This window comes from Arvicola amphibius, chromosome 2 (genome assembly GCF_903992535.2).
Source record: "Arvicola amphibius chromosome 2, mArvAmp1.2, whole genome shotgun sequence".
Taxonomy (NCBI): domain Eukaryota; kingdom Metazoa; phylum Chordata; class Mammalia; order Rodentia; family Cricetidae; genus Arvicola; species Arvicola amphibius.
Window position 1 is genome coordinate 166038355 of NC_052048.2, and position 26766 is coordinate 166065120.

Here is a 26766-nt window from a genome sequence, read left to right on the forward strand (position 1 = left end):
ACAAGCAAACTATTTTGAAGGTACGTTTTTATGAGTGGAATCTGATATGGCTTTGTTAGTTTGTAGCAATCCTGTGTAGACATTTAAAGGTGAATGGAATGGCAAACAGAATGAAGAGTAGGAGTGGAGAATTGGAAAGAAAATTATAAAACAAGAACACAATTATTTAAGCAAAATATTTTCTTGGAAATGAAACATACTTGAAACTTCAAACTCTTTTAATTCAGTGTTTCTAGAATACGAATCTAGAACACAGTGCAGTGTGAGTGGGCATGTGTCACTGCTTTGCAGCCAAATTTATTCTTAGTACTGAAACGCAGTCCTGGTTTATGAATTCCATGATTTAATAACGACTTCAAATCTTGAATAACTATAGACTATTCTTTTATGGGGATGTTTTTACTATTTACTGGGAAGAGATTTTTTTCAAGGTTACAGAATAGCCCAATTTGACATCGGTTGTCTGACTTACACCATTCATGCCTAAGCCTGGATCCTATGTCACTTTAGCAATAAAAATAATTGATTGAGAAAATAAATAAGCAGAAGATTAATTTTGAAAAAGCCCAAAATGAAATAAATGGACCTCACTGGAGTTGAAATATTGTTATTAAATGTTATTTAAAAAATCAAATTGTCAGTACTTGCTTGTTGCATAGAAAAATGGGTCAAAGTCACTAAATAATTTTATTTTTTTAAATAAAAGTTTTAAGATAGTTTCAGACCTACCAAAAATTGTGGCAGTATTAAACCCACATTCAACTTTACCCGTTACTTTTTTCAGTAGTGTGATACATTTGCTGTGATTAATGAAGCAGTATCAATATATTCAGTGTTAACTAAAGTCTGTATTTAACTATACTTTCCCAGTTTTATCTAATAATCTTTTCTACTCCAAGATCTTATTCAGGATTCTACATTGTATTTAGTACTTATGTCTCCTTATGTACTCTTAGATGTGATATTTCTTAGATTTTTCTTGACAGTTTTGAAGCGTATTGGTCAGGTATTTTGTAGAATATGTACTTATTTGGGTTTGTCTTTCTCATGATTAGCCTGGGACTGAATGGATTTTGGGGGAATAAAGTCCTGTTTTCATTGTGTTCCATTAAAACAGTCAGAATGTTGCTATTGATGTTGCTCTGGATGACCAGGATGAGGTGGCATTGTTGGATTCCTCTACTCTAAAGTCATTTCCTTCCCCTTTGTCACTAATACTGTATTCTTTGGAAGGAAGTCTTTGTAAGTAGCCCATGCTTAAGGAATGAAAAGGTGAGTTCCACCTCTTTCATAAGAAAGTATCTAATTAATTGTTTGGAATTATCTATCAGAAGTTAGTTTTTTCTCCTATGTTAATTTGATCATTGATTTATGTCAGTATTGACCCATGAATATTTATTGTATACTTTTGATTATAATTAATTGCTACTTGATATATTGTCAAAAATTTTTCTGTCTTTGGTGCTTGGAAGGTTCTACTTGCTTCCTTAGCTCTGTCTGAGCTACTCCTGGCACTGTGAATCTGTACTGTATTTTTTCTTCTTACTCCCTGACAAGATAATATAATACATTCTAGGGTCAGTTTGCATTTTCCCTATCTCATTCCTGAAAGAGATGATGGACTTTTTATTGGAGATTATTAGAGAATGATATTTGAAACTGTGGTCTGGACATTATGGTGATGAGGTGTCATTGATTTTAGGCACTTTAGCTGACTGAAAAGGGAAGTGTGTGTGTGTGTGTGTGTGTGTGAGAGAGAGAGAGAGAGAGAGAGAGAGAGAGAGAGAGAGAGAGAGAGAGAGATCGCCATTGTTAATTAAGTTGGTTAGTTAAATATAAGCTCATGACGTATCTTAATTCTAATCTATTACCACATTAGTCATTTTAATCTCCGCTTATCTGTAACTTCCTATTCCAACGTTGAGAAACTTGGCTTCCAATATCCTATATCTACTGACTTCTGTTTTCTTTTTCAGACTGTGTATCTAGTGACTTCATGATTATCACATGTATTATTGGCAGACACAACTCTTTTCAAGAGAATAGTGTCTATGTTGGGTTTTGTACCTCTAACTTTACAAGATTTATTCATTTTCAGTGACTTTCTCCCGAAATCTTTCTCTCAAAGGAAGTTATTTCCTGCTTTTAACAATATCCTTTGTTTTATTCTGCTTTGCATTCTGGGGTCTCTCCTCTTCTGAATGATTCTTTTTATTCACATTAAGATGTATTGCTTGCACTGTATAATTCAAAGGACTGAAACTAATGCATAATGTCATATAGGCATTATTACAGCTATACAGAATAGTTCCACTGCTTCAAAATATCTACTTTTGCTTCAGCTATTCTGTATATTCCCTCTCAACTCCAAGCTCCTGAAAACTATTGTTTTTTATCTTAGCATCTCTACATAGCCATGAATTTCCTAAAAGGCATATAATAGAAATCATAGTTATATAGACATTTCTCACTACTGGCTTTAATACTGTTATTACCAACCTGTGTTGAAGTTTAATCCATATATTTTTCTGGCTTTATAGTTCATTCCATTTTTATTATGTTATATAGACATGGCAGTTCCTATGTATACTTTCTGATTGAACAACACCTTGTTTACTTCTAGTTTTCAGCAAATGTGAATGAAGCTGCTAAATACATTGGAATCAGATTTTTGTAGACATAAAGTTTTCAGATCAGCTGGGTAAATGCTTAGGAGCACGACTGTTGGATTATATAGTAAGACTCTATTTAGCATTAGCCATGCCATTGTATATTCTAATCTTTCTAACGTTTGTTATCATATTTTAAAATTCTCAACCTAATAATATGCCACTGATATTTTGATTTGCAATTCCATAACAGTAAATAATGTGTATCTTTTCATCTGCTAGTCTATTTTATGTGCATCTTCACTGATGTGGTGCTCAGGTGTTTGGTTTGCTTTTTAATTAGACTGTTTTTTTGTTGTTGAGTTTTATTTTCCATTATTTTTTAAAAAGGTCAATAAAAATTGTTGAGAAAGTATATTTTAAAAAAAATCCTAAGGAAGTCTACAATATCCATTTTTATTTTTTATGTAAAAATAAACATAAGAGACTCAGGTCAGCAGCTATGAATCATTAATTGAGGACGTAAATGTTGGAATACCATCTGGGAGGCAGCAGCGCACACCTTTAATCACAGCACTCGGGAGGCAGAGGCAGGTGCATCTCTGTGAGTTCGAGTTAGAATATACAATGGCAAGGCTAATGCTAAATAGAGTCTTACTATGTAATCCAACAGTCATGCTCCTATGTATTTACCCAGATGATCTGAAAACTTCATGTCTACAAAAATCTAAATTCCAATGTATTTAGCAGCTTCATTCACATTTGTTGAAAGCTAGAAGTAAACAAGGTGTTGTTCAATCAGAACCTGGTCTACAGAGCTAGTTCTAGGACAACTAGGGCTGTTACACAGGGAAACCCTATATCAGAAAAAAAGTTAAAATACAAATATACACTATTGGACTACCTATTGTCACTCATTATGCTAAAATTTTAATTTTAGGTCGAATACATTTAATTCTCAATACAATCTTGGTAATAGAAGCTCTAATTCTCTGACTTTACAATTGAGAAAATACATCTCTCATATATCCATGAAAGAATTGCCAACAGTTAACATGCCAAAATTATATACTTAAATATATTAAGCATATATAGATATATAATTTTAGATATATGAATTTTGGCCTTCATGTATAACTGGAACCTGTATAGGCCAGAAGATATCATTGGATGCCTGAAACTGCAGTTCCACAGGGGTGTGAGCTACTCATGTGTGCATTGGATATCAAAATCCAGGGCCTCAAGAAAGAGCACGCAAGTGCTCTTACTGCTATAGCCATCTCTACAGACTCTTGCTATATTTTTGAGACAAGATTTCACTATGTTGCCCATAAGATAAGACCATAAGATGAGATAATATATTTTAGAGGTGAGATGATCTAATGCTTGCCTACTTACATAACTGAAGAAAAGAGGGGTTTTGAAAGTATTGAGTTCCTGTAAAAACAGATTTTATAAAAATATTGTTATCATAATCATATGTTATTATAAGCCCCTGAATGTGTTTGGGTTTGTATGAGAGCACTTAGGTGAATGAGTAAAGTTCACTTTTTTTTTGCAGTTGCTATTGATTTTTTATTGTCACTCTCTTTAAAGCAAGCTTGACAAGAATATAATAATCAAATAGGCTCCTTTTTTCCCATTCCCTATTTGTAGACCAATAAATTCCAAAAGAAATTTATTTTATTATTTGATAATAATCACAAGAAAAATTTTAAATGACAGCAGAAACCATGGCCAGATCAGGTCTTGAAAACCTAGCAGCTCAGTTGCAGCTATCTCTATGGCTATCTCTATGGCTGGCGATGAGCCTGCAGTATGGGACTGGATGTTCCACCATGGCTTTGGCATTCCTTCAGAGAGCTGTCAGTATCTGGGTTCCCACAGTGCTGAGCAGGAGGCAGGTGCAGAAAGGTTCAAGGTTTCGGTTCCCCATTAGAGCTCAGGGCATTCAGTTCATCTGCCATGAGGAGTGGTGGGGTGGAATTCCTGCTCTGTTTTGAGGGAAGGAAGGGCTGTGCATCGACTTACGTTCCAGAACGTGCTATATCCCTTTACATTTTTCGACCTGCCTCTGAGATGAGAAAAGAGTGTCCAGAGGACTGTGATATTTCCATTTCTTGAAGCTTCTGGATTTTTTTTGATATAAAAAGCCAAATACAACTTTAAAGATTATTTCTGTTTTATATTTAAAGTTAATATTATTAGTAAGTAAAAATGAAATGCAATAGAGATTGCACACATACTTTGTTTTTAAAGAATATCTCAGAATGAATTAGTGCTAGTGATGAAAGAATGTAGTTATATAAAAGTTATCTGAGGGAGATATTTTCCTACTCCCAACAGGGCATTTTTGTGATTGTATCTAACAGCTCCAGAGAAAATCTTATTTTTAATACTAAGCCACAAGTGGGGTAAGGATGCATTCCTGAGATGTGGAGGTGGGGAGAAGCTAGGGAAGACTTGGGGTACCATAGATTATACAGGTCCAGGAAGAATGCATGGTTACTGAGGATGACATTGATGCTGACCATTACTTTGGCTCAGGAAGCTAATCTTTTTACTTTGTCCAGAATTCAGTGGAACTTAGTTCTAAGATGTTAGATGTTGCAGCAGGCTACCTTCTTGACTGTATCCCCAGCTTGATAAAGAGCTGACAGGCTTTCCCAAAACACTGGGGGATTAGAAAGATTCCTTGACCAGGGGATTCATTTCTTTTCTTAGTTTTGGAAAAAAAAATTAGACATTTGTGTTATAGTCAGAAGTGTATGCCCACTTATGCATTTTCCTGTGTTTATGCACAGTGCAGTGTATATAACACCTTTAATTCACTTCTTGGAGAACAAATAAGGTCATAAGAATTGCTAAATTGTGAATATTGAAATTATTGACAGGTCTAACGACTAGCTAAATTTTGAGCATTGAAATTATTGAGAGGCACAGAAATACTTTTTAAAGAGTATCCTCTACTCTAACTGCCCACAACAAGGATTTTCTCATTCCAGTGGGACAACCTCATTTCCAAACATCAGAGAAGATGATTGGAGCCTGACCAGTCCAAGCTATTTCTGCTGTTAGAGCTTCTGCTGCTGCAATGTGTCTGATGAAAATAGTTCTTGGACTTGCTGAGAAGAGCTTCACTGAGAGAGAGAAGGAGATGAGCGGATAATGGGGGAGGGGTAAAAATAGCAAAAATGCATCACATAAATGTATGAAATTGTCAATGAATAAGAGAAAAGTGACCCTCTCAGTTTCTGCTCCACTATCACCTTACTGGAAAAGACACCCACATTGATTTCAGCAGGTTCTCTAATTCCCATTCTTAGTCTCAGCCTGTAATCCCTTATACATGGACTCCTAACGTCCTTTCCAGAGCCTTCCTAGGACCTCATGATGTGTGGTTAAAGCCAAACTTCCACCTCTAGCTACAAAGTCAAAAGTGTCTCATTCTTTACCATGTGGAAGACACTAGTTTGAAACCTTCCAGCTAATGGTGGAATGGCTTCTCCTTTGGGGGGGCTGATATCTCTTTCTGAGCATTTGAGAAGTCGTCTGGATACTCAAGTGAATGCCATGTCCAGTGAATGTCAGGAGAAATAGAAGAGGCAATGTCCATCAAGTCACAGGAAAGACCTTGTTGTGCTACTGCTTCCTTCCTATGTCCATACTGGGTTCCATCCCTTTTCCATCCAGTAACTGGGTCTGCTCAGTGAAATCCAAGGAAAAAGAAACATTTCCTGTGGATAAGTGCTTGTTTTCACCCACACAGAGAAGCTAGAGCACAAATGATAAAAGGCAGGTCCTCTCAGTTAATCAAGACTGCTCCTCCTGTCTTGCTCTGTGCAGAACAGTGACTATGCATTCACCTCAGGGTGCACACCATTGAGTTTATTCAAATTCAGGTACTCTCTCTTGAATTTATATAGTGCTTACCTTTTGTGCCTTAGTTTCATTATTTGAAAACTGATACATTTTTGTTACTGGAACATACTAATTCTACACTCTTTCCTGAGACATATAATGATATCTATATAGTAAAAGATGTATAAAACCTATAAATTCTTACTTGTAAAGATGGTACCAAACTAAATTTAGTTTTAATTCACTAGTAATGGAATCTGTATTTAAAGGTAAAACTTTAAATGACCAGGTGACCAGGTTTGTTTAAATGAAAAATGACGTAAATTCATCAATTTGATTTTATTTCATTAGCATGATTATGCTTCCAGAAAAATGTAAACATTCATATGCATTTAAATAAAAGTTTTGTGCATATGAAAGAGGATCCCAAATACCTGCCATTCTTCTGTCAGGGTTGCTGCTTGAGAGCTGTACAAGCAAAAGGGAAATCCCAGTTGTCAGCTCCCACAATGCAAAGAGGCCCTAGTCACTGAGCAGGAGTGGCTTATCCTTTTGACCATTTGGATTAATCACCTTGGCTGCACCAATCGCAGTGAACCTGAAGATCAATAAATAGCCATCATAGAGCCCTGAAACAACAAGGTCCTTTAGACTGTTTGTGAGCATAACGAAACCACAAAAAAGATCCTTAAGCTTGTGAATTTTAAGTTTTAGCCTTCTAGGCCAAAAATTATTTAATGGGTAACTGTCTTTACTTTCTGTCTCTTATATCCCCCTTTAAGCCATAAATGAACACAAAAAATGAGCATAAAGTGAGATTCTATAAAAAGCCATACATTCGTACAGAAAATGAACAGAAAGTGAATTTTTAAAAATTTGGTTAGAATTGCTGAACATGATAGTACATGTTAACTTTGTAAATCTCTAAGTACAAGTTCTTCCATAAATGAGTTGTGGGGGGTTCTTTCCAGTTAATCGTATATTATCTTCTAGATATTAGACAGAGTCATATATTGTATTGGCCTTTGATACATCAAGACTTTAAGGATTAGAATAATATTCTGTACACAAACATGATATCCACATAGAACTCTTCTTCCACTTACCATTTCACTTTAACTCATTCCTTATGAGCAATACAGCAATACACTAGTTCCTGACCTGATGAAATGGCATCCTGATTGGAAAAGATGACCAGTACCTGGGTAACCAGTTATAGTCCTCAACAGCATTGTAAGACTATATTTGTGGCAAGCTGTGGAGGAGCTGTGACTGCCCTGTCTGCTGCCTTTGATAAGTTTTAAACACAGCCATCCTGTACATGGGAAGCTGGTGAAGTCTGCCTTCTCTCTTTTGAGAGCTTTTCTTTCTATGAAAGGACACTTTCATCCTTCTGCTTTTCTAGGTTTTAGTGTACCCATGATTGTTACCCACTTAAGACAAAGCTCCCTCAGGAAAGATTTGTTGAACATGATGGATCAAAATGAGGTGTAGTTTGAGTGCATTTTTTTTGAGACAGGATTTTGCTGTAGTTTTATAGCCTTTCCTGGAATTAGCTCTTGTAGACTAGGCTGGCCTCGAACTCATAGAGATCCACCTACCTCTGCCTCCTGAGTGCTAGGATTAAAGGCGTGTGCCACCACCGCCTGGCTTTGAATGCATTCTTATAATCACTAATGGAGAAAAGTTCAGCCATTCTCTAGAAGATGGAAAAGCCTATGAAAGGAAGCTTGTATTTCTCAGGTTATTTGTAGAAAGCACTTGGCACACTGCTGAGCATTTAGTAGGTGCCAAATATGGATTACCTTTTCCTTCCTTTCTTTTTTCCTTCCTTCCTTCCTTCCTTCCTTCCTTCCTTCCTTCCTTCCTTTCTTTTTTATTATTACTTAAAAAAATACCAATCCAAATTCTCACTCCCTCCCCTCCTCCCAGTCCCCTCCCTCACACCCCTCCAACCCTAAGGGAGTGCTATGCACCCACCCTGTGAAAAGTCCAAGGCCCTCCCTACTACATCTAAGTTGAGCAAGGTTTACATCCAAAGAGAACAGGATCCCATGAAGCCGGTATCTGCAGTAGAGACACATCCCAGTGTCACTATCTGTGGCCCCTCAGTCTGCCCAGCTGTCAACCCCCTTTAGAGGGGCTTGGTTGTTCCCACTCCCAGTCCAGTTGGAGTTGGTGAGCTCCCATTAGCTCAAGCAAACTTTTGGACAGATATGAGAGCAAGGAAAAAGATATCTTGATTGAGGAAGCCATTATGGAGTTGGCAAGAAATCTGGCTCTAGAAAAATGCCTGATAACCCACAGGGATGACCCCAGCTAAGACCCTAAGCTGTAGAGGAGAGGGTGTCTGAACTGACCTTACCCTGTAGTCAGACTGACGATTATCTTAAATATCACCATAGAACCTTCGTCCAACAACAGATGGGAACAGAGGCAATGATCCACATTGGAGCACTGGACAGAGCTCCCAAGATCCAGTTGAAGAGTGGAAGGAGTGAGAGTATGAGCAAGGAAGTCAAGACCATGAGGAGGTCATCCACTGAGACAGTTTGCATGGATTACTTCTTCCTCCCTCCCTCCCTCCCTCCCTCCCTCCCTCCCTCCCTTCCTTCCACTTTCCCACTCTGTCCCTTTCTCTTTTCCTCTTGCGGTGCTCTCTTCTTACTGTACCTTTAGAAGTATACACAAGAATGCCCATTACTCATCTGTACTGAAGATCAGCTCTCCTAAAATGTCAGTCAGTCCTGCAGAACAGTGTGTAATTTTTAAGTCCCTTGGCTCAGGAAATGCTATTTACCTTCAAATCCCATTTTCCTCTTTCATTGTTACTGACTGATCACTCTGTAAATGGGATCCAGAACTATGGTCCATGCTAAGTGATGCTCTGCCACTGAGTTGCAGCCACTTCTGTTATTACCAGCCATGCAACTTAATTTGGAAATTAATACATCTTTGTTCCTCAGATCCTTCCTATGAGGTACATGATATTAGTTACCTGTTGAACGTGTTCTTGGTTAAATGAGGTGAATTACACTGTATGTTTGTAATTGTACTCAGGATATATAGTAATAGTCTAATGATTGTAAGCTGTTGCAATAATGTAGGATGATTTGAGCTGGTGTTTGATTATCTTGAAGAGAAAAGCTACTATATTTTACTATCACCTCTTATGTTCATCCTGATCTGTTTATTCTCCTTGAGATTCTTATTCCCCTTAAGAGTTCCATTCACAACTTTATATCTGAACATTTTTTGATATATTTTCACATTTGTGTCAGGTATGTACCTAGACATAAATTCTGTATATCATATCTCAGTTACTTCATTTGGACATGTTTTTAAAATCTTCTGCCCAAACAAGTTTAGGATTTGATGTTTCGTGATAAAAATCTAAGGTGTTCCTGTGTTCATGTAATATATGCTCTTAGAATGGATTATAATGTTTACATAAGGTTTATCAAAGATATATAACTCCAGTGACATCTTGGTCTTAGGTTTCTGCTTTCCTGTCTTATTGTTGAGCAGGTGTAGAAGTTTTGACTTCATGAAACTAATCTGAGGAGACAGAAGGCTGTGGTGACATAATGTGAATGCTGGATGGGAGATTTGATTGGAAGTAATGCTTCACACTGATGGAACTGAGTGTTTGGGATCACATCTGACTTTGAGTCCAGTATTACAGACATTTATTCACTTGGACGCTTGCTTCATCAACTGGCATAATAGCATGTATGCCCATGGCTTTTGAATGAATGGCCTATGGATAATGAAAGAACTCATCCTTTTCATTGTCCTTTGAAGAGGAAGAAGCTTGAGATCTCCTGAAGTCATATAGCTTGGTCAGCTTTGATGATCTTTGGAATCTAATCCTTCATCTAGAGTCACATGATAGCAAGAGCAAAGAGGAACTGATAACAAATTAGTTTCAGAATCTGAGCATCACATTTGATGTGTCACTCCAGTACTTATAAACAACAGAATAAGGGTGGTGCAAATATGCTGGGAGAAGTTGATAGTGAGCACTGAGTTTCAACTTTTGTCATACTGGAGCGAGAAAAACACAAATACAGTAATTGAAAATACTGAGTTAGAAAATACTGAAGGTTTCCCCTAGTGTTTGTCTGTAAGAACTTTGATTTATAATTTCTGCTATTTTTAAATAACATACAGGATACTAAAAGTTAAATGTATTTACAAGTATTTTAAGATAAAAGAAAATGGTAATATAGATATGGAAAGAAGAGCTGTAAAACCTCTTGGCCATGATTCATTAATTTAAATGCATTTTCTTGTCTTAGCAGTATTATGAGATACATATTTTATTTGTGTTGTAGCTGGATGGCCACAAATAAAAATTCAGATAACTCACAAGTAAACAACCTGTGTTTAGATGGTGAGGCAAGAATCAAGCCACAACATTTTAATTTTTGATTTTTTTATCTCAAACTCTTCCTAATTTTTTTTTTTTTTACTCAAACTCAGCCCTAAATGTGATGTCTCCATCAAACCTTTCACCTTAGGGCTCAGGGAACCCTGAAGAAGAGGCGGCAGAAATAGTCTAAGAGCCAGTGGGGATAATTGAAAACAAGTTCCTTTAAACCAACATGAGCAAAGCTCATATGAACTCACAGAGCCTGAGACAGCTACACAGGTTCTGCATGATCTGCATCAGGTCCTCTGCATATAGATTATGGTTTTTAGGTTAGTGCTTGTATGGGATTCCTGAGTGTGCAAACAAATGGGTCTCTGTTTCTTGTGCCTTCTTCTTGTCTCTTTTCTGTTTGATTCGTCCAATTCCACTGTGTTAGTTTTTGTTTTATCTTTTTATTTTATTATTATCTTTTAGAAGCCTCTCTGTTTTCTAATGAGAGTCAGAAAGAGAATGGATAAGATAGAAGGGTAGGCGGGGAGGATCTAGGAGGAGCAGAAGGAGGGAAAACAGTAATCAGGATATAGTGTCTGAGGGGGAGAAATCCATTTTTTATTTTTTGTTTGGTTGGTTTTAGTTATTTTTAATACAGTTTCTCTATGTAGCCCTGGTTCTCCTACAACTTGCTCTGTAGACCAGGCTGGCCTGAAACTCAGAGATCTGTGCCACCACTGCTTAAATAACAAGAAAATTCTATTTTCAATAAAAGGAAAAAATAATCCAAACTCTATTTTACTTGTTTTGGCATAAAAGGATTCAGGAATTTGTGTCGGCAGGATTTTGTGTTGGACACAAATTTCTCACACCTAAAGCTTGGAAGGAAGGCACATAGCCTGGACAACTCTAGGGAACTAAAGGCACAGGCATTCTTTCAGAAAGCAGGATACATTTGCTTCAGTGACTCCCGGTTCCTATCAGTGTTTTACTCAATATATTTTGCTTAGCAAGACTAGGAAATCTAAAGGAGGGTCATTTAGTTTAGACTGCCCAGTTGTCGCTGTCTAGCACACACATAAAAGCCTTCTGAAACACAAAGGCCACACCATACATTGAACACATGCTGAGTGGGAAATGGGTAAAGCAGTAGCTCCCTTTGTCCTAGAGGACTTTGGCTGTAATTATGGCACATCAGGGCCTTGTGATATATATGTATGACACATGCGTACCTCATAGGGGAAAGCAGCAGTTCCCTTTCCTTGTTAGGGCTTTTGCTGTAATTATGACATATCAGGGAATTGTGACATACGTGTTTGAGCCACTACGGCTACCCTAGAGCCTCAGTCAACAGAGCTTAGGTCTTGTCTAGCTCTTGAAGGACTTACTGAGGTGGACACCTCAGACTTCCGTGGAACTGTGCAGCTTTCTGAGTCTGTTCTTTGATACAGAGAAGCCACACTTTCATCTTTTAAAATGGATCTTGAAAAGTTAACTGTAACTCAGCCAGAAGCTAAGGAGACAGTAGGAGGGAGAGAAAGTGAAAAAGGAGGAAAAAGTGGAGAAAGAGATGAAGGTGGAGGAAAAGGAGGAAAAGAAGAGGGAGAAAGCGAAGAAAAAGGAGAAAGAGATGAAGGAGAAATCGATGAAGGCAGAGGAGGAGAAAGAGATGAAGGAGAAAGAGATAAAGGAGGCTGGGGAAGAAAAGAAAGAGATGAAGGCGGGGGAGGAGGAGAAAGAGATGAAGGAGACAGAGATGAAAGCAGAAAAGAAGGGGGAGAAGAAGAAGGAGGAGAAAAACAAGAACAAGGAGGAGAAAGAATTGAAGGCAGACAAGGACTAAGAGAAGGAGGAGAGGAAGAAAGAGAAGACGGAGGAGTGGGAGAGAGAGAAGGAAAAGACAGCGAAGAAAGGCTCCTAGTAGCTAAGGAGGGCAGTGAATGTTCCTTGGTCCCACATAGGAAGACTTGTAAGCCCCGCAGATTTGCCACGGTTTTTCCGACCATGGAGTCTGAGCTGCAACTGCCAGAAGGTAGAGATTCAGGGAGCGCAGGAAGGCGCTGGAAGTGAGAGCCGGGAAAATGAGGCGCGAGCGGGCGCGCGCAAGGCGCGCAGGAGGAAGGAGCGCATGGGCGGGCGCGGGGCGTGGAGAGCAGAGGCTGTGGGGCTGGGCTAGGCAGCGTTGGTTTTTAACCTGGGCTGTAGAGGCGGGGGAAGAAAGCAGAGGGAAGGGGCGGTGTGTGGGACCCAGTTGGTTGGGGGAAATTGGAAGCAAATGACATCACCGCAGGTCCCAGAAAAGGGGAAGAGCCAAAAGCATCGGCCGGGTCCTGGATATTCAGAGGTCGAGTCCAACCTGAAACCTGCGGGACACAGACAACACTGCACCACGGAGACATAATGCAGAAGTCGCCTTTAGAGAAAGCCAGCTTTATCTCCAAACTCTTTTTCAGGTGAGTGGCTGCCCAGCAGATCTTTGCAGTTGTGCCCATGCCAGAGAAGGGAATGAATATGGGCAGATTTTGGGGAAACAGGAAGAGTTTTTTGTTATTTTCGTTTTGTTTTTAAGGGTGTGTTGCCATTCATTGTTTTAAAGAAAATATGGATTTTGTAGAATAAAGTGAAGCTGACTAGATAGGAAACAAAATCTACTTTAACTGAGAATCAGACTCGCAACACCTAAATATGCTGCAGAGCAATAGATTTCTTAAGTTTTTTTTCCCTGAAAAAGTTGTAAATAAGAAATTTGCTTAATGAAAACTTCTTAAGATTGGTTCATTGTTTTCTCCCCAGGAAGCTTGTCTGTAGGTGTTATGCCTGTATGTAGTAGGTGCTCAGAAAACATTTGTTGATTGAATTTGTAGAAGTTGAGAAAGTATATTGTACTTTTTGCTTTTGTAATATTGAGTAAGTCTAACATGCTCACCTCATTTGCATTATTCTTTTTAAAAATGTGAGCAAGTAAGTTAAAATATTTATCTTTAAAAAGCAGAAATATTAAAAGCAATATACTTATAAATGCAATTACCGTGGGGATATGAAGCTGGGGTTCTACCTACTGAAGCTATCCCAATTGACACTTAGGACTTTGTTCTCTTCTCCTACTTTGCACAGCATAGCCAAATAACTCGATTTAATAAGATTTTATAATTAGATTTTAAGTCGGAAGACCTGGGGCAAGAATAATTAAGCACTTTGAATTTGCCGTTTGTGATGCTTCATCTACTGTGTTCTTCTAGGGTGCATGAATGAAAAGGATCTGCGCTCTCTCTCTGTGTGTCTCTCTGTTCTGTCTCCTCTCTCATGGGAAACCTCACTTGACTCACAGCTCCTCAGTGAATCAGCAAACTAAAGATCAGAAGTGTCACATATTTCTAATGTGCCCTGTGGTGTGGTTAGGAGGTCAAGGCTCAGCTTAGGAGGCTTCCTGAAGTTACCTTGGCTGCAGGTCTAGAGCTCAGGGCTAAGAGGACAGATGCCTCTGCAGGAGAGCTCCTCCGGTGGATGGGAGAGAAGGTCTGTGCCCTTTGGAATCACCTTTTGTATTAACAATGCCTTTTGTTACTTCACCCATAAATGTAGCTTATCAGCCTTGATCGATTTCCCTACTACTCACAGAGTCACAGTGTTAATTGTCATAAATTGTACGCTTTTATGAGAGCCCTTTGCAGAACCTAAATGTCAGTGCCTTCTGAAAAGTAAGTTTTCAGGAGAATGAATGTCTCGTACGTATTTTCTCCACTAAGTGTGAAGAAACTTAGATTGTTCATTTATCAGCGTTTCAAAAATCTCCTATTTTACAATCCAGCTAATTTATTTTAGCACTTTACAAATGCTCTTAGTTGGATTTGGAAAGGAAAAGTATTATAATGGCTGTGAAAATTGCTAAGAGCATACTCATTTCTGTACTTCAAATGATTTCATAATCAGTTGCTTTAAGAATAGGTGTGTTTTTAAGAGTTAAGTTCCTGCTATTTATAGGAACTGACATTCAGCTAAAGTACCAGTCAGTGATAGAAACTTCCTTCTGGACTATACTTTTTAAAGGTGAAAACCTCCCCCCACCACTGGACTAGGCAGTGTCACCTAGTGTCAAGGGCACTGGGCTCTGGGTTCCCATCACTTGTACTTAGTCTTGCTTACTAGGCAAGTCCTTTCACAGTCTGTGTGACTTGGTATTAACTTGGAGGCTGTCAGTGTGCATATGACATAGTAGGTTAATCTTTTGAGAAATGCGTCCTGTGCTTACTGAGGAAATGCTAACTACTATGGTTATTTTCTACATTCTTATGTTCTTTCCAGTACCATGCTCCTCATTTCTGTAAGACAATGAGTTTAGTTCTTTTGGGTATAATTTTGTGGCTATCAACCTATATGTGATGTGTATGTTTGAGAAGTTAATGTATGGGATAGTCTCAACTAATATGAATTTACTAGCTATGTAGAGGAAAATCATGTGCTCAGATCTCCTTAAATGCCCTCGAGACAGACTTTCTGAGCACTATTTCATCAGCCCCAGGGTCATAAAAGACTAAAAAGGCTGAATTCCATGTGTCCATTATTATGGTTGGGGTTATGAATTTACAGTGAGTGAAAATTTGGAAGGCATTGGAACTATTCTAACACAGAAGACAATTTTACCATGAAAAATTCGAGTGTTTTGTGGAAAACATGCATATTAGCTTGAAGATGTATGATAACATTTATGAAATAAGTTGTTTTAGAACAAATGGTGATATACTTGCATAGAATTTATGAATCATATATTAGTGGGACTAATTTCTAAAAGCCTTTGATATAGAGAAATGTTTGAAGTTTACAGTTTCATATAACTGTAATAAAAAGATCATACCTGATGGGTACCTTTGTGTGTGTGTGTGTGTGTGTGTGTGTGTGTGTGTGTCTGTATGTGTGTGTGTGTGTGTGTTTGTATGTGCAGGCCAAAGGGCAGTATAAGGTATCACCCTCAGAAAGCCTATCATTGCCTTTGATACAGGTTTTTCATTGGCCCGAATTTTACCAATTATGTTAGACACACTTTCCAGGGAGCCCAGTGAGTCTTCCTGCCTCTACCTTCCCAACACTAGGATTATAAGTATGTGTTACCTCACTTACCTTTTTACTTGCGTGCTTGGGATTGAACTCAGGTCTTCATGCTTGTGAAGCACTTTACTGACTGAGCTAGGAACACTTACAGAAAACGGGGCAGCAACATGTGCATTATGTTTCTGATCCATACACAGACATTATCTTATGTTTATCTATTGCGCAAGACTTAGGCTAGCAAATCCAAAGGCCAATTTTGATGTATGAGTGTGCAATCATGTTATTTAGGAAGCCTGGGATAGCTGAATTCCACATGTTCTTTAGTTAGTTGATGGATGCAATTCAGTGCCGATAGCTCCAGGTTTCTATGCTATCGTTTGCCTTTTTCACCAGTAGGTATTAGGTGAAGCTACATCGAGGATGGGGACCCTCTGTTTGGACAGTGGACAGACACTGCCCAATGTTGGCTCTATACAGCCCCTCAGGACTCTCTTCTATTTATTTTCCTTTTGCTGATCGTGTTTTGATATTACACAGCTCAGAGTTTTCAACTTGGGCTATATGTTAGTTTCATGCCAGTTTTTGTTGGTTTAATGCACAATTCTAAGAGCACCTCCTGTAGATGATGTGATAAAAATTGTCATTTACAGTGTGTATGTATAATAAATATGATACAGTTAAATTAGTTGATATCACAATTATTAAATTTCTTCCATGGTTTTACAGCACATATTACACAATACACTTTTAATATTCAATACCTTGCTACCAAGAGCAGAGGAAGCTCTTATTTTAAAAATAACTTTATCAACATGTTATCTGATATATCAAAGAAATGCCCCTCACTGCACACTTAATGCTGATACATAGGAGAAATCAAGGCTTGAGTTTTCTCTATGGAAGCTGGGCTTACTGTGATAATATTCAATTCATAAATGTTGAAACTTGTTTAAGAGATCCACGAATAAATATTACTACAAAGTATATTATTATTGTTAATGTCCTTGCCCAGGAACCTGTAATTTCAGGGTGGTAGCACTATAGGTAAGTATAGGATTGGTAAACCGTAAGGGATGGGTGGTAACCATTTAGCATGCAGTTAGGTATCATTTGTTGAAACTTTAAGATACCTGTGAGTCAGCAGCAGTTTTGGCCATTTTGATCCTCTGTTCCCATGTGGCTTGTGTAGAGCATTTCCTCAGAGAAAAGTCCCCGCAAAGCAATGAGTTTAAGAGGGATAAACTATGAAACAGGTCTGTTTGGAGACACAGTAATTTCATAAATATGTTGTACATTATCATAAAGGGAAACATTGATTTAGTGGCTTCCCTTCATACTTACAAATGGAATGGATGCAACATGTTGGTTGGTTATTTTGCTTGTTTGTTTTTCTGTGTAAATTTAGCATTACAAAGCGTACTTTTCATAGACTTGATTGTCAGAGAATTTGGGCTTTTAGCAAAAATCCTTTAAAAGTTCATGCTACTATTAGGTGACTTAAATTTCTGCAGAGCTTTTCAAAATGTGGCTTTTGCAACTGTGTCCATGTGATGAGGCTTATCAAAATTTCTGTACAGCCTATTAATGGCTGTCTATTGACATTAATGGCTATTTGAAATTGTAAACTAACTTGTGTTGTAGTAGTCAGACCATTTCAGGACTCCTGGATTACATGGTTCTAATAACTATCTCTTGTTGAAATTAGCTCCATTGTGGTCAACTATAGAGATCCATGCATATTGTATACTGATTGCGTTCAGCGTTGCTGACATGGTGACAATTACTTTGGTAAAATGGACCGGGGAAACAACTGCTGACACATTTCCTGTAGAGCAAGCTTTTCTTCCAATTTTTCCTGTGATCTTATGACTGGCCCTTTAGAAGATGGCATACTTGATGAATCTTTAATCTAGCTTGAGGAAATGGTTTGGAGATTTTTGAGTCTTTAGCATTGTTAGGATTTTCAGACAGGAAGACATTCTCTTGATATCACCAGATAATCCGCCACAAAGAGCCATGTTTAAGTAATATTTCCTTGTAGGTCATGATTCAGAGCAATTATTGAAGGGCACTTTCATTCATTTATTCACCATGGCTGTATTCTTTGCTAGGCATTAAGGTGGTAGAGGTGTTGCCCTCTGAACAATATCTTAAATTAAATATCTTACAACTGAAGGTTTAAAGGGCTTGTAGAAGCTCTCAGCAGAGACTCCTAATCCAGACTCTTGCCTGTACAGGCTGGTTTGCTAGAGAAGTGTTCTTGTCATCACTCCCAGAGGAAGTCATTCTGCAAATATTATTCAGGCAAAGAAGATGGGGATTTTATCTTTCTTTTATTCAAAGAAAGATAAAACACAGAACAGATTGTGCGTAGGAATTATGGAGAGAATAAAAAAGAGACCTTCAGGGGGTTAGAGAAGGTCTTGAGTTTGTCCTGAAAACATGAGAGCGATGAGGGAGGAAGGTTTGGAAACCAGCAAGCAGCCAGATGACTGAGGACTTGGTAAAGTCCTCAGTGCTTATCATACTGTTAGTGAAAGTGACAGGATTCCTGCATCAGGATGTGACCATTTTCAGCTTGTTACAGAGTGGTGTCAAAGAAATGAAATTTGAAAAGAGTGTCAGAGGATAGAAAAAGAGGCTGGATTTAGAAGATGTTTCAGAAGTAAAATAGGTAGATTTCTTTTTTTTTCTTCTCATGGTTTATTTTTTTTTATAGTTAAAAATTTCCATCTCCTTCCCTCCTCCTCCCCTCCCTCCGCTCCTTTCCTCCCCTTCTCCCGCCCCTCCTTCTCTCCCCTTCCCTCCCCTTCCCTCCACCCATACCTCCCTCTCCCTCCCGCTCAGTCCAAGGAGCCATCAGGGTTCCCCACTCTATGCTAAGTCCAAGGTCCTCCCAACTCCCCCCAGGTCCAGGAAGGTGATCGACCAAGCTGAGAAGGCTCCCACAGAGCCCGTCCATGCAGAAGAATCAGAGCCCAGCGCCAATGTCCTTTGCTTCTCAGTCCAGCCCCTGCTGTTGGCCACATTCAGAGAGACGGGTTTGGTCACATGATCCATCAGTCCCGTTCCAAACTGGAGTTTGGTGATCTCCCTTTAGTTCTGTCACAACACCGTCTTCATGAGTGAACGCACCCCTCACTTACAACCTGATTTCTCAATGGAAACCATGAAAGCCAGAAGAGCCTTGGATAGAATGTGCTACAGACACTAAGGGAACATGATGTAGCCTAGACTACTATACCCAGCAAAGCTTGCAATTCACCATTGATGGAGAAAACAAGATATTCCAGGACAAAAACAGATTAAACAATATGCAGCCACAAATCCAGCCTTGCAGAAAGTAATAGAAAGGAAAGTCACAAACCAAGGATTCCAACAACGCCCACAATAACTCAGGCATCTAGCGACCCTTCACCAGCACAACTAGAAGAAGGGAAACCACAAACTCTACTACTAAAAATGACTGAAGTTAACAACCACTGGTCATTAGATATCACTTATATCAATGGACTCAATTCACCTAGATTTCTTAATTAGAGGTAGAATGTGAGAGAAGAGAGAAGAGGAATCTAGATTGATAGATTGAGAGGACAGAGTAGAGAGTTAATGCATCTTCTGGAGTGAAATGATTCAGTTAAGAAGCCTGATGTGAGGATGGAAGCCTCTGTAAGTCCTATATGTCTATCGAATGAGAAAGGTACATGGCATGAGGTGGCATTATATACAGCTATTTGAATAATTCTTTGACTTATCAGTTCTTTCGTTTCAATAAGTGATAATTAGGCAGAACCAGTATTTTATTTGGTAGTATGGGGGGGTTAAACCCAGTCCCATGTGCTCTACTACTTGGCTGCACCCCAAGCCCTGAAAAGTACTTATTTCCGAAGAAACTTCTACTGCTTAGTTCACGGAAGACAGATTTATCATCTAAAATCTCACATTTGCTTTTCTAACTCCATTCACCTGATAGCTAATATCACTGTTTTCTGTACTTAAAAAAATCAAAGCATAGCATGCAAATGTGCATGCTCATTCATATATATATATATATATTATATATATATTAAAATTATATTATATTAAAATGTTCTGGGAGAGAGTGCAAAAAACCAGTGATTTCCCTCTGGATTAATTAGATTAAAAAAACCAACCATGGATCTGAGTCAGTAGTAAAATAAGACATTGGCTGTTTCCATAATTTAATTTAGTACATCAAATACATACTACAGTGAGTTTAAAATTTTATTTATTGTATTAAGTTTGTAGGATTACTTAAGTTCAGAGGTAGCAATCCCAAAACAAAACCAAAGGTTTTTGCAATAAACATTTGATTAACCAGATAATAACTATAAGATGAGCTCGTTAAGGTGCAAATAATATATTGAAATACAAATGTGGCTTTTAATTATTCATTATTTACTCATGCAAGCAGGTGTTTGCATATTTGTTTAGCATTACTATTTAACCCCTGATACCAAGTATCTAGTAGTTATCTTAGAGCCTATATAGGGATTCTGTTTATTCTGCTTAGTTTTCATTCTAATATTTTTAATCATGCAACCTTTCTTCTTTGTAGTAAAAAGGCCATCACATTCATTTTTTAGATTTTATGATTATATTCCTTAGTTTAGTTGAAAAACAGAAGTCAAAAAGCATAGTGTAGCTAAACACTGGCGTAGTAACAGCTCAGTTACAAACCGATTCCAGCTGTGCTCTGCTTTGATTATACTAGCTATGTAGTACCTAGTGCCCTAACTTCCCAAAGCCACCTTCCTATTCTTTCATTTTCCCTCAAGAATACCGAGCTAGGCCTCTGCTTGAGTTTTCACATCCTAAACCCTTCTTACTCTCACTTCTAAGCCATGCTTCAGGTCCAGTCATTTGATATTCTATTCTCACCACACCAAAACATTCTTCATTCAGGCTTTTTTGCCATCATAGCCAAGTATAAATTATAATATAGAAACATAGCTGCACATAAAAGTCATGTATATTCCTTATTCCTGTGACTTCAGTTTGTTTGGCTTTTGTTGGGGGGGGGGGGTTTGCATTAGTTTTCACCTAACAAGGTTGACTTTTAACTTAATTGGTTGCTTGGTATTTCTTGAGAAAGAGTATTCTCTGATCCAGTTTTGAAAGAAACAGGTAATATTTACTTGGATGCTTATCAGGTGTACCAGGGAAGGTAACTGCATTATGAGTTCCCCAAGTTTTAGTACTCTGCCATACCTTAAAGTTCTACATCTGTCCCAAAAGTGAAGGTGTTTTGAAGGCAGACTTCCACTGTGACCTGTTCATACCTAGAAAAGGCCAACAGTGATGCAGAATTTTTTTACTTGAATATGAAAATGACTTAAGCTAAAACTTTAATTATGGTACCAAAGTGATAAGTAATTGTGTAAATGTCTATATAATTTCTAAAAAACTGTCATGTACTTTTTTTTTGAGAGAATGTGTTGAATTGAGGAGTTTTATAATTGGTGTCATCTTCAAGTGCATAAAACCATTTTATTTAAAGCTGTGATAATCTTATCTGTGGCTTGTTACTTATCACTTCCTTGATATCCTTTAGTTTCTGTCACGCTGTCAATGAGACCATGTGTCCAGCAGGTGTGCTGCAAAACATTGTGAGGGCAATTAACTGAGCTTGGCTGACACTTGCTATAGGAACATGGTCACTTATACAATGCTTAGTTAACAGTAACGATCATGAGTTTCAGCAAGTGGAAAGAGATGTCCAGTGATGTTTTCCTATTTAAGGGCCTAAAATTAGCATATAACATATTTGATAATATCTGAGGTTTTTATTCATAATTAAAAAAATTTTAAAAATCACTTCAAAAGACTGATATTTCAAATCAAAATTTGGTGAGATATCTATGGAGTGGTAGATGTTGGGACTTAAAGTTTCAAGGCAACTGAACTAGATTTTTCTTATACTGATTGTGCCTGGAAATTTTTGAATCCCATTCTTCATCTGCCTGTACCTTTTGAAAACAGTCTCACATTCTACTTCATGTCTAGCCTCTCTGTCAGGTCTTAGGTAGCAATATGTAGCAAAAGAAACATGTACTTTGGAATCAGGCTTAGCTGGAATCCTCTCTGTGACTTATTAACAGTGTGTTCTTAGGCAATTTACTTAATCTTCTGATACTCAATTATTCTCATTGGCACAATAAAGCATTTTCATTTCCACCTGACCCAAGAATATAATAATATTCAATGCTCTTTGAGTGCTTGCTCTGTATATTAGGGTTCTCCTGATAATCAGAAACCAATAGTAAATATAAAGAATTAGGTCCCATGACTAAGAAAAAATGGCAAGTTCAAAAACAAAGGGTTGTTTTCAGAGTAGACTTGGGAGAACCAGTGTTCAGGTTTGAGTTCAAAAGCAGTCTTGTAGAATTAGGTCTCATTTGGGAAGGCTGATCTTTTTTTTCTCTGTGTATTTGAGACAAGTTTTTTCTGTATCACAGTACTAGCTGTACTGGAACTCACTCTGCAAACCAGACTGGCCTTGAACTCACAGAGTTAGGCCGGCCTTTCCTCCTAGTGCTGGGGTTTAATTAAAGGTGTGTGCCACCCACACCCAGCTAAGACCAGTCTTTTTGTTGCGTCTTCAATGGATTAGGGAAAGCCTGTTTACTTTAGGAAGGCAAATCTGTTTAACCTAAATGCTGTGAGTTAGTGTCAGTCTAATCTCCAACCACCTTATCAATTGTCCTAGCCACCAGCCCAGAGAAGACTTTCTGTGTATTAAGTGATAAGTGACACAAGGTACAGAATTGGTCTTTATTAAATAAATGTAATACTCTTACTAGCTATAGCAGTGTTGTCACACATAACACTTTTTAATTTAAGACTGTAGCTCTTTCCTTCCTACAGTTAACACTCCTATAAAGTAGATGCAATACTTCACTGAATTATGATTCTATTCACAAATGCCTTGTTCATCCTATACTCTTTGTTTGCCATTGACTTTCATCCTCAATTGTGTGTGTCTGTGTGTCTCTGTGTCTGTCTGGTGTTGCTGAAATTGAACTCAGGGCTTTATGTAGCATGTTAGGCAAATGCTTTGAGCTCCTAGGGTTCTTCCAAACCCACATTTAAACTTTTAAGCTTATCTCAGGTACTTAGGTTACTCCCTTTGCCCTAACGTTCTCTTTCCTTGCTGCTTAGGGCCTTGTGTTTCTCCAGAGGCTGATATCACAAAGTACTGTAAAACTGAATGGATTAAGCACCAAAAGCTTATTAGTACAGTTCTGAAAGCTTCAAGTGTGAGCTCAGGTGTTAAACTGAGGGAGAAGTCCTGTTCCCTGCTTCCCCCTTGGTTTTGTCAGCTTGCTCATGGCCATCTTTGGCATTTTAACATTTGTAGGAGCTTGCCTGATATCAGCCTTCTTCACAGATTTCTCCTTGTGTCTCATTCAGACCAGTCTTTCAAAACCTTCCTTTGTAAGTGAAACCATCATGTTGGCTAGAACCTACTAAGCATCTTTCCTCCAAACATTTTGAGGCATCAGAGGTTATGATGTGAATATTTGAAGATAAACACAAAATATCCCTGAGAATATGGAGAAACGTGCAGAGGACACCAAAAGGCAGGATATGGGAATTATCATGGGGTGTGTGTTTATGAAATTTTGGTATATCTGTACTAAAAAATTTAATGAAGACCAATATTGGGAAGAAAATTTTGAAAATGAAAAATGTTTAATTAAGTTTTATTAAACAAAATTAAATAATATTAATATTGTGAGCCATTAAGTGATAAGAGACTTGCTATTAAAGAATTATCGCTGAACAAATACAAATGCTTCATGTTGCAAGCATTCCTATAGACTTGGATGTTTTATGGTTTTGTTTTCTTTCAATGCCTTGATCAGGAGTAATGTGTGAGCAACACCTACTTGCAGTCAATGTTTTCAGAGTGCTACAAACATACAACGTTTGTGGAATTAATTATTAACAGATCAATTCACTAAGTTTCTAATTTGTTTAATGTAGTGACAGTACAATGAAGGTAGGAAGATAAATTGTACGCCATATTGTCCTTAAGAATTTAGTCTAATGAGCAAAATACGTTAACAAAGCATAATAGGATATGTAAACATTAATTCAACAATTTAACAAATTGAAGTGAGAATCATGTGCCAAGTGCAGTGGTTAGTTCAGGAAAAAGCAGCAGTTTAGACACAGGAATAGGCAGTCTGTGTAGAAGCTCAGAGTACAGTAGGGTTTCAGAATGGTGTACACAGGAGAGAAACAGACCATACACTGAGAGAGGCTCACTGTAAATAATATTTAAGAAATAATATCAATGTATCTGCTGCCTTCTTAGAAATAGAATTCAGGCTTTGTTTCAGGGCTTTTCTTTAGTGTGACCCCAGCCGAACCCAGCTGACTTGTCTCATGATGGTGATAGGAGAATCTTTTTAAAAATTAAGAGCCACCTTATTATCAATGTTTTCATCCAGTGGAACTCCTGCAGAGTTCAAAAGCCAGAGAATCTGGCTCAATGTTTTTCTTTAAAGTTCATTTTCTTAAAGCCTAAATGGAAGCAAGAGATCATGGCATTTCATGGTTTAAAAAAAGCCAGACAAACTCTAAATACCAATAAAATCATTTCCACTAAACCTACCATAGTTTGGTTAGGAACTGCCCTTTTAACTACTTCAGTGTCAAGGTGGCTAATTTGAACTCTTAAATTGGCATTAAGCAATTAATGAATTAATCACCATTATTTAGTATGTGTTGTGAAAAGCTTTATTATGAAAAAATTAGCAATTTAATTTTTAATAGATCCTAGCTGATATTATTAATAGCATTTCTATGTTTAAAATAAAGATAAAAATATTAAGTAAGGCCTTTAAGTAGTGTTATTTCATGGCATATCCCGGACAGGATGTGGCTGTTGACTCCATTCCCTATCTACATCTCTTTCCCCAGAAATGCACAGTCGGGGAGGGGTGTGAGCCTCTTCTTTTCCTTGCTGCAACTGGGGAGTTTTATTGTTTGTTCTTGGTGATACCAAGGTATTTGGACAATGCCAGTAGAAATACTTTGCCTCCCAAACTCAGGAACAGGATATGAACCCTAAATTCAGAGTCATAAAATGTTGTGATGGGAGCGGCGGGCTGTGTACCGCCACCCGGCTAGCTTTACCCAAAATAATTACACGGAAACTGTATTCTTTTAAACACTGCTTGGCCCATTAGTTTCAGCCTCTTATTGGCTAACTCTCACATCTTGACTAACCCATATTTAGTAATCTGTGTAGCACCACGAGGTGGTCACTTACCAGGAGAGATCTTAACCTGCGTCTGACTCAGAGAGGAGAGGCATGGCGAATGCCTGAGGCATCTGCCTCACTCCCAGCATCCTGTTCTGTCTACTCCACCCACCTATGTTCTAACCTATCAGGCCAAGCAGTTTCTTTATTAATTAACCAATGAAATCATCAGATAGATAGAAGACACACCTACATCATTTCCTCTTTTTCTGTTTAACAAAAAAGGCTTTCACTTATAACATAGTAAAATACATATCATAACAAAAATCAGTTATCAAGTAAGAATTACAGTTACATATTTAATCTATTTTATCTTTTATTATAACAAGGAAACAACTATAATTATCTATCTATTCTTCAACTCAATCAAAAACTCCAGAAGGATATATATTACCTAAGTAAATGAGAAGTAAGCAACTTACAAAACTCTAGAAATCACAGAGACATCTCGCTTCCTGGCCAGTCACCCAAAAGTTCCTCTGCACATTGGGGGTACCCATCTTTCTGCCTACAGGCCCATAGTTTCCAGCAGACATTTCCATGAAGCAGGGAATTTCAAAGGCAGTTCAGTCAGTATCTGCTGTGTCCTGCAGAATTGTGCCTCGCAGACTCTTTTCATAAATCAGGAACCCCAAAAGATCATCTCACCTTTAGGCAAGTTCAGCAGTCCTCTCTCTGAGGGTTCTCTGTGTCCAGTTTTATGCACAGTCCAGGCAAGAGCAGTTTCTCGTCCAAATGGCTATCAAACTCCATAAGGAGCCTCTTTGATGCCCATCTTCCTCTTGAAGTCGACTGGTGCGGCCAGGAGCAGATGTGTCTCATTGTCATTAAAAGCCTTAAGTTATTAAAACATCTTAAATTCCATGTTCTGAAGTCTTTGAAAGATATGAAGAATGCCTATCTAACTGAAATATATATCTATATATCTAGAAAAATCTTACATGACTACAAGCTTGACTGTTATTGATGATTATCCATTAACAACCTATATTTCCTAATTATACATTACATTTTTAATTGAACTACACAATCACAATAGCTTAAGATTAGAAATACATATACAATATAACAAATTGACCTTAAAATCCACACTAATGCAAATTATTCATATCTATATCATATCCTCCTTTAAATGTAAAAGACATTTATAAATGATATTTGGGAATATGGGTGCAGTTATTTCCTCTCCAAACTGCTTCCTGCTGAGTGGGGGGTGCTGTTAATCAGATCTTTCATGGTGTAACATGTGTGCCAGGTTCATCTCAGTTGGCAGTTGAGTGTAGTAATTTTTGAGGGTGTTCACAGCAACCTTTCAGGAGGGCATGGTCTATCATACCATATTGGAATAGAAGCAATCCACAGGGTCTCATCCTCTGTGAATACAAAAGAAGAAACTCTTTCCCAAAGCATGATATCCTTAGATCCAAATTCTGAAGTCAAGATAACTTTAGAACAATATATGCCAGGTTCAGCTAGTAAAATTACATATAACAAAACAGGTCCATCTACAATAAAAAGTGCCTATCTACATCCTCCCTATCACTAAGAAAACAGGCATAAGAATGGCAAGCTTCTACATCAGTTTGTTA

The 26766-nt window shown here is 37.9% G+C and overlaps 1 protein-coding gene across 1 annotated transcript in view; it reads left to right on the top strand.

Annotated features, from left to right (window-relative positions):
• Positions 1-13082: 13082 nt before the first annotated feature.
• The window catches only part of Cftr (CF transmembrane conductance regulator), a 147096-nt gene continuing 133412 nt past the window's right edge, over positions 13083-26766 (top strand). Inside the window, exon 1 of the mRNA XM_038319519.2 lies at positions 13083-13289. Within this exon, the coding sequence (XP_038175447.1) occupies positions 13237-13289 (53 nt within the window). The 5' untranslated portion in view covers positions 13083-13236. The remainder of the gene's footprint in view (positions 13290-26766) is intronic.